This window comes from Diachasma alloeum, unplaced genomic scaffold (assembly GCF_001412515.2).
Source record: "Diachasma alloeum isolate Michigan unplaced genomic scaffold, Dall2.0 Dall_scaffold_00176, whole genome shotgun sequence".
Classification (NCBI taxonomy): domain Eukaryota; kingdom Metazoa; phylum Arthropoda; class Insecta; order Hymenoptera; family Braconidae; genus Diachasma; species Diachasma alloeum.
The window spans coordinates 2,793,387-2,802,403 of record NW_021680342.1 but is presented as its reverse complement, the minus strand read 5'-3'; the positions used below and the strand labels follow the sequence as shown (position 1 = coordinate 2,802,403).

At 40.4% G+C, this 9,017-nt stretch overlaps 1 protein-coding gene across 1 annotated transcript; it reads left to right on the top strand.

The window, feature by feature from the left end:
• Positions 1 to 6,567: 6,567 nt before the first annotated feature.
• Positions 6,568 to 8,896, top strand: LOC107048234 (zinc finger protein 250). The gene is made up of 2 exons (XM_015271315.1): positions 6,568 to 6,865; positions 6,975 to 8,896. The coding sequence occupies exons 1-2, from the start codon at positions 6,743 to 6,745 to the stop codon at positions 8,805 to 8,807; spliced, it is 1,956 nt and encodes a 651-aa protein (XP_015126801.1). The 5' UTR covers positions 6,568 to 6,742; the 3' UTR covers positions 8,808 to 8,896.
• The last annotated feature ends 121 nt before the right edge of the window (positions 8,897 to 9,017 follow it).

Here is a 9,017-nt window from a genome sequence, read left to right as displayed (position 1 = left end):
CCTCCCCATCCATCCTCCAAAAAATCTGAAACAGGACGGGAGGAAAAAATGAACAAATCGTGATGAAAGAAACTCATAAAAAATTTCACGACAGAATATTTCAAATAAATTCGTAAATGCCGGAAAAAATCTCAGAAAATGTACAGAAGAGGCAGCTAGTCTGACTCGCGTAAATCCTGCCCGTATATCCCCCCGTGACGTTAAGAACAGGTATATATAGAGGCATGGGCATGTCAGTGGCATGAGAAATACGAAGAGACACTAGAATAGGTGGGTTTTTCACGACAGGATAACCCGGAGCTCGAGCTAGTAATTGGAATTGTTTTGGGAATTCTGATTAATGGGCATGGATAGTTCTAGGGATACGCCTGGGGGAGGAAGAGAGGACCACATATGAAAAAATTTGATTAGAAACTATGGCGCTTTCTGTGAGAAATTATATGAGGGATCTACGAGCATTTTATTGAAGTTTCATTTAATTTAATTGAAAAGTCAAGTTGTTTAAAATTATGAAACATTGTTGCCCGTTTTTTAAAAAGGATGATATGGAAAAAGTCAATAGTTGCTGTTGTTTCTATATAAATTATTCCATTGTTTTTTTAATATAGAAAAAAATATAGTGGGGAAAACTTGCAATTGAAAAATTTATACCCAAGAATTTCTGTAGTAAAAATAAGGGGAGAAAAAGGTCGAATCAAGTCTATTAATTTTTTTCCATATAATATCTACTGAAAAATTGAATGGCGAAGCCAAAAATCAATACTTTACAGTTAATTTGTCATTGATTCAATGAAATTCGAATGTTCAAGTCCATGCGACAATGAATACTGTCGAAAATGGTGGAAATTTAGACAATCATTCTTCTGAATTTTCCATCTGAAAATGAACATTATTTTTTCTCTATGCTCAACCATTTTTAAATTCTTTTGGCAGCTGCCAGCGTTGCGCCTGCGATCTGTTCATCGCTGAATTCGCTATGTGTCCCTATTAAATTTTTCCATACGTGGTAAGTAGAGCGAAAAGTCAAAAGATCATATTCCCCTAAAGCGAGTGACGTGACACCGTCTGGATGCTGGGATGTTTGGAGCATGCACTCGCGTTGTACGCACCAGATACAAATTTCCATAACGAGTAGGGCGAGTGAACATTGGCCCACTGCACATTGCGCATGATCGCTCGATTTAACGTAGCGATATTGAAATATGGACCCATGCATGCAAAGAGTTTATGAACGGAAAACAATGGGAATTGTACATTTCCTGTTCCGCTGGTATGAATTCACCGTAAGAAAAACATTGGCCATAAAACATTGATGAAATCGGCGATAAAAATAAAAATTCTCATCCGGGCACAAATAAAAGTCATCATCCGAACGAAAAATATGATTGTACTGTTAAACATTTTTAGCTGAACTTTCCAGTACACTGCTTGGACAGTTTCATCAGATTTTAGTTTCAGTGAAATTTCGGCATTGAAAATTCCGAATTTTATGGAAAAATCAATGTGAACTGTAAATTACAGTTGAACTATTCCATGAAAATTAATAGAAATCAATAGATTCGGATCAATATATTTTTGAATCTCCAATCGATTGAAAATTCTGCGTAATTTAGCACCGAATATTCATGTTTTTGTAAAAAATTCAAATTAGTTGACGAATTCTCGTTTTGACGCTGCGAAAAAATTAGGAATTTTATTGAATTTTCAATGAAATCTGAAATTTCATGATTATTTCCCCTAAATCGTATTCGACGTCACGCTCCTGGAAATTACTACACAGAGAAAAACGAAATTCATTTTTTACTAAATAAAAAATTACTTCTGCATCGATAGATGTATTTTTACCGGACGAATTGTAAAATATCCCCCACACACAGGTATTTTTTCGTTGAATTCCACTCCGCTCCACGATTACCGTCCGTACTATAAATTTTTTCACGATTTCCTAGGTAATTTTTATTCAACTTGTCCCCCATGTACTCACCTGTCCATGAAATGTCATTTTTTAACCGTGTGCGTTACTCAACGAAAAAAAACAACAATAGCTCATCATGAGAGAGGCGAAAAACATTGCAGGAAAGAGGCCACACTGTTGGTGTGGATTTAATCCCTCCAGTTTGCCATTTTCCAGTAAAAATTTCTCGTATGCGATCGATACAGCTGGAATATCACACCCATTGAAATATGCATGAGATACAACCTTCAATCATTAAACAATTACTGATCTCCCAGGGGGCTTCTCCTGCTGTAGGGCCCTCACGTAGAGCTCTACCACGTTCGCCAGACAAGAGGCTAAAATTTCGAACCCCTTATCCCCGTCAACGAGGCGAACCTCCAGTACTTCTATTCGCTTGAGTCTCAGTGTATACTCCAGCACCAACATAATTGTTCAACCCCCACCCACGACACACACAGCCATCTAACAAACATGAAGGAGAGAGCGGAAAAGGTTTTTTCCACCTCGAAAGACGAACGAGTGCACATTTTTAATCGACTTCAATTATTTCGTCACATCGAGTTTTTCCCCATTCTCCCTTCTCATCTCTCATTCCACTCGTTTCTCCATTGTACCATGTATTCCAGTGTACCCATGTACTGTTGTAGGTGACCATTTTCTCTCATCAGGTCCAGAATATCGAAAATTGACTAATTGATTGGGATTCTGACGTGAGTAACGCTGACGCAAACTAGACGCCCCAGGGAAAAATTAATTATACAGGCTGTAGTACATAGACGCGTCGTTGAGTTCGTCCCACACATAATATATCATACGTTGAGTTTAACCCAAACGTTTCACGCTTCATCGTTGAAATTTCAAAATTTCACTCTCGTTTCCATCACACGCTTTTCGACCCCAATTCGATTATCTTCACTGACCATTGAACTATCTAGATGACATCGTTATCCCCAAGGGAGCATGTAAAATTGAGACTCACAGGTTTACGGATTAATGTGATGCTCGGATTATTTCAGGGGTTTTATAGAATTTCGCGGAACATTAGATCAGGCGGACATCCGGAGGAATAGCTTATGCGAACTTTTTATTCAAGCTGAACCTTGTTTTTATCTGCGTTCACGGAGAGGAATTCTTTAGAAAAATTCTAGTGCTAACACAAGAAAAGGGGCGCAAAGTGCAAGCTAGGTAAAAAATCCAGCTGGCACTGAAAATTTTTCCGCACGTTATTTAATAGAGTTGTTTTAATAGAAAAAAGTCTACAAATTTTCTACGTTTTTTTCTTGAATTTCATCATGAAAACAAAAATGCAGTGGAAAAAACTTGGAAAATTTATTCAAATAATATTAATTTTACAAAATTTTGGGGTAAATTTCAAAAGAAAAACAAACTCTGTCGTGAGACAGAGTTCGAATTTTATTAATTCTGATCCAGAAAAACGAAAAAAATGGAGATAAAACTATAAAAAAATTGATTTAAATACCGAAGATGAAGAATACGGGAAACGTGCGATATTTAAACGCACACCCACAAAAATGTGTACAAAGTGTCTATACGATTACACCCGCTTAACACGTATGAAATTTACACACTCGACTTTAGAAGAAAATAATTGAAACGGTCTTCAATAATTTTCGTCAGATGACTCATAATTAAAATGTTCCCCATTGAAATAAGTTATGTAAAACGTTTCCTGTCCAATTGTGTTGCGTTCGCCCCTCGACTACCGGATTAAAGCCAACTATTTAATTGGCGTGATGCCACTCCCTCACCAACTTTTGACTGGAAATTGTTACGTGGAATCGATCCAACATGAAAGGGGTGTTAACCCATGAATTCACTCTTTCCCCTCTTTCCGTACATCTCTGTTTGCTCTGGATCGCCGTCTTCCTTATGTTTTTATTTCCCTCTTTTTTCCGTTCATTCCTCATGCTCGCCTCCAGATGAACCGGTGAAGTACAGAAAACTTTCAATCGGCGACATTTGGCAGAATTCCACGAGCAATAAATCCCCCTGAGCTAGTCTTAGAGCAACAGATCGTTCGGCAGTGATGAGATTAATTCCCGAATTTGTCGAAACCAGAGATAAAGTTGAATTTTATCGTCGCTCGTCTTCATGACGGACACTCGCTTCAATGAGACTCCACAAACGGCCAGTTAATGATTTTCCATTCACCACTGAACTGTCCAAATGGACAGGATCGGAAATCCGTTAATGTCATTGTATAATAATCTGATTCATTAATTGTGAATACGATTTGTAATTAGTGACTCAACTGGTGAGTGGGTGCACTCACTGGGTGTCCACTGGACACATCCCGGTGAATCACTGAATTTTTGTCATTCACGATAAATCTCAACTTCACAAACTTCCCCGGTGGATTGAATTTCTCGTTACTGGACATATTTTATTAAACTGCTACACAACATCCTCGGAATTGATCGCTGTGTGTACGTATCCATTAGGGTACACTCTTGTTCAACTTTAGTATCCATTTGTTCTGTTAAATTACCGCAGAAGCAAGCAATGTACTCTGGATATATATATTCCATCGCCTATGGGCCAGTGGTAGGCGAAGCGTACATGCATTTCCAAACGCAATTCTCGCAATTCTGGGCTACTGTGACGTCTGACAAATACAGGATTAACACCCGAGGGGCTGCCCGAGTGTTTGTGCATAATTTTTTAATTTGGGAAATGACATTTTCCTCTTATCCATTTCTCTTATCCCACACTTTTACTCTGCTCTATTGAATAAGATGGGGAGTGAAATTGGAGGTTTGCGAGGGGGAAAAATACTCTGAATTTATGAACATTTATGAAATTGCGGAAATTAATTCATGAAGATGATTGTAATTGTAGCTTGTGTCATCAAGGGCCAAGAGGGGCAAAATGGACGTTTTTTCATTCTTTTTGGAATGTTAACGATTAATTTAGTTTTGCATGAAATGAGATTTTTTCCCGTGGAAAGACAATTGCTCCCCTTTGTAATAAGCTTGGACTGACCTAAATTGATAAGTTAGTGCCTGCAGAGAGAAAAAATTTGGGTTATCAGGGAGATGTCACTTATCTTCAGGAAATTATCTCAAATTATTGGAGATTCACAAGTGTGGAATTTAGTGACTGCAAAATTCTGAAGTTCAGTGATATTGTCACTAATTTCCAGACATCGTCACTAATTTTCAGAGAAATGAAGACTCATCTTAATTTTTAGGGATCTATCATCAAATTTCAGTTATTAAAATCACTGACGATCACGGTTATTCTAATCAGTCTCCAGTATTCCCAATAACTGGTGATAGATTTCTGAAAATAGATGACATAGGTGAAATTTCAAGGAATTTCGTATTTGACAATGCAGAATTTCGTGGGAAAATCAAAGAGAACTATAAATTTCAGTTCCATTTTTCCATGAAAATGAATAGAAAACCAGAAAATTCCGGTAAATATATTCTTGAATTTTCAGGACAGTGACACTGACTGCAATTTGGGGGGAAAAAACTCATAAAATTTCAGATTTCACTGAAAATTCAATGTAATTTGGTACTGAATATTCATATTAGATTGCAAAGTCAAATAAATTGAGGAATTCTCGTCTTTATGCTGCTTAAAATTTGAATTTTCAGTGAAACCTGAAATTGTATCCCTAAAAATCAAAACTTTACTTCCTCTGTGCGAGTTATAAACATTAAAAAAATGTCCATTTTGCCCCACCCTCCCGTTATACTTCCTATCAATTAAACCCAATAAATTGATCACTCTCAATATCCGAATAGTAAACACGGAGATATTCCTCGCTATTTGAGCATTGGATTGCCCCATCAAGTTTATCTCTTCCTGGGAATTAAAAAAAATTGTCCAATTCATCTGAACGAATACGAAGCTAATATTGACAGAGAAGATTGGAGGAATGATCGCAGGATAAATGTAGGGAATTCATCGCGACTATGAATTATTTCTCCCCGGAAAGTTCATCCGGATTTTGGCAAACACAGTGCCACGAGTCGAAGCGAATGTTCAATAAAAAATTCAGCTCATTCTCCCAGAAACTACAGCTCTGAATAATAAATAATTAGCATATTCGGTGATTACACATCTATAACGTACATTTGACCGGAAGATTCGAGAATCCGAGAGATAGTGTTCACTGAAAAATTTCAAATTTAAAGTTTTATTTGTTATTTCACTCGCAATTCATCGCGTCACTCATTAACTTATTATTTTCCAAGCGTGGAAAATAGTGTACAGTGCCGAAGATTTTGAAAATGGGGTGAAAATAATGGTACATTTGGGGATCATAACCACGGCACCCGACCACCGCGGCCAAACTGAAGTTCCGCTACAAGTATATGCTCGTTTTATGAATTCTTGTGGGCTTGCGCAAATGGTATAAAGCTCATTGCAATGCCCATTTCAAGCTTGAATTTTGGAATTGCTTTCGAAACGTTTCCAGCGCCACACAGCCCTTATTTCCTGCCAATCCCTTATGCCACGTCGGTAAAGGAGGGATTCGGTGTATCTGCCGAAACGATTGGGAAATTTTTGAAGGGTTCGGGCGATGGAAATAGGCGTTGTTGTCGTTTTTATTATTCTCGAGAGGTTAGGATTCCGGAAGGCTCGGTTGGGCTGAAAAAACTAGTGCATAAACGTCAGTCTGATACTGAAAAAACTCGTAATAGTGGAAAAAATAATAACTAAACGTTGTTTATGGGATCTTCATCGATGGAGAGACCCGGGATTTGAGGGATTTCTCGTGGAATCGTGAAAAAGTCGGGTTTGGGAGTAAATATGGAAGTGGAAAGTGTACTCATATGTCGGGCATGCATGAAAGCTGACGGGATTTTCTTGTCCATGTACGAGGATGACCAGAAAAAACTGTCGGAGAAATTGGCTGAAATCACGAATATTCAGGTAACAATTGGGCGTTCAGCTCCTGGGACATTTCTCTTACCTGAATTATTCTAGAATCAAGAATCAGAAGATGACGTTATACTCATTGCACTCTCGAATTGTTTCCTAGATTGAAAAAGACGACGGTCTACCAACAGTTCTCTGTCCAAAATGTGCCTACCGAACGGATGCATTCTACGACTTCAAGCATCAAGTCCAAGACTCCCAGAAAAAACTCCGAAGGATGTTCTCACTGGAGGCAGATCCCGCGCCTCCCGCCGATAAAAATCCCCCAACCTGGAGAGACTCCCCAACCCCTCCAAAGTCCGTATACATTCTCCCGTCAATCCCGCCCTGTTCCCCCCAGCAAATCGAAAAAATCTCAATCGACGCGACTTACGCACCCCCTGAGGACTCACCAGAGGACCCCCACGGAGAAATAAAATTCATTCCAGACCCGAACGACCTAGAACCAGTGGAAACCTTCGACGAGCTCTTCAGTCAGACCCCACCCGAGTTCTCCATCGACGACAAAGAGCTGATCCAGAAGGAAGAAATCCCCAGTGAGCTCCAGGACATCCTGGAGTCTGAGGATGTCGGGTACACGCTGCTCTACATCCCCCCTAACGACGTGGAGCTGGATCTTCGAGGAGACGAAGAACCCGACGATCCAGGGGACGACCTACTCGAGCCTGGAATTTGTGATTCTCTGATTCCCGAGGCGATTCTCCCCCAGCCCCCCCACCAATCCGACTCTCCAATCCCCATGGCCTGCGATAAATCAGACTCTGACTCTGACGACTGCCTGGAGCCGCCCTTAACCCTGCTGGGTAGCCTGAACGACACAGTGGTCAGAGTAAAAGAACTGAAGACTGACGCAGGAGGGACGATCTACCAGTGCAGCCTCTGCATGGAGAACTACGACCAACTGACGAGTATTCTCTTTCACACAGTGGACAACCACATCCCCACGACAGGACCGTTCTTCTGTGTGGTCTGCGAAAAGGACTGTGACTCCCAGAAGGAGCTGCGAAGCCACGTGAAGACGCACACAGGGTCGAACCCCTACACCTGTTTCCTCTGCGAGAAAGCGTACTCCAGTAAGAGATACCTGAAACGACACATGGTGTGTCACACGGATTACCGAAAGCACAGGTGCCCAAAGTGTGGATTGAGATTTCAAGTGAAGTCTGAATTGGAGATTCATGCCACGACCCACCTCCATGGGGCGCCATACGTCTGCAGCCAGTGTCCCAGGATTTTCAATCACAAGGGGAACTACAAGAGGCATTTGATATCGCATTTGGATCCTCAGGGGGTCCGACTGCCCAAGTATCCCTGTCACATGTGTGGAAAACGATTTTTGAATAATAGAACTTTGCAGACGCACATCAGGGTGCACACCGGGGAGAAACCGTTTACTTGTCAAGTTTGTAATAGGTCTTTCTCCCAGCAGGGGAATCTGCTGAATCACATGAGGATCCACTCGAACCCCAGGAGCTACTCCTGCGAAGTCTGCGGGAAGAGGTTCAATCAGAGGGCGACTCTGAGGGATCATGCGCTCCTTCATACTGGGGAAAAACCGTATGTTTGTAATGTTTGTGGGGTGGCGTTCACTTTTTCGGCGGCTTTGAGACGACACATGTGGGTGCATGCTGGGGACAAACCGTTTGGATGCAACTTCTGTGAGTCGAGATTCGTGGGGAGATATGATCTGAATCGTCATATGAAGATTCATAGTGATAGGCCGAGGCAGAAGAGACGGAGGAAGGATCAGATGCAGCAGGAGGATGCGGGGGATTCAGTGGGGAGTGATCCACTCATTGCTGAACAGATTATTCCTGTTGTGGAGACTACTTTCGTCGAGCATGTGCTCATGGGTGATGACGCTGGGCACATTGCTCCGAGGGAGGCTGAGAAGGAAAATGTGGATGCATTGTTCAATCTTATTCCGTACAGTTGAAGGGGTTGATGAGGATTTGAGGATTTTTATGGTTGTGTATATAATTTGTAAATATCTTTGGGTTGAGAGAATTAAAAATTTAAGAGATTTAGAAATTTTAGAATTGCATTTTTTATCCGTGAAATATTGACTTTTTTTTCATAGTATTTTATCAATTTTCTTTGTTATTTGAAAATTGGTTGCGATAAACGGATTATTATAATTATTGCG

Excerpts from the sequence above, each read along its gene's own strand:
- LOC107048234 (XM_015271315.1), top strand. The coding sequence starts at position 6,743 with ATGGAAGTGGAAAGTGTACTCATATGTCGGGCATGCATGAAAGCTGAC. Across the intron at positions 6,866-6,974 it reads CTGAAATCACGAATATTCAG|ATTGAAAAAGACGACGGTCT; the intron begins GTAACAATTGGG and ends ATTGTTTCCTAG.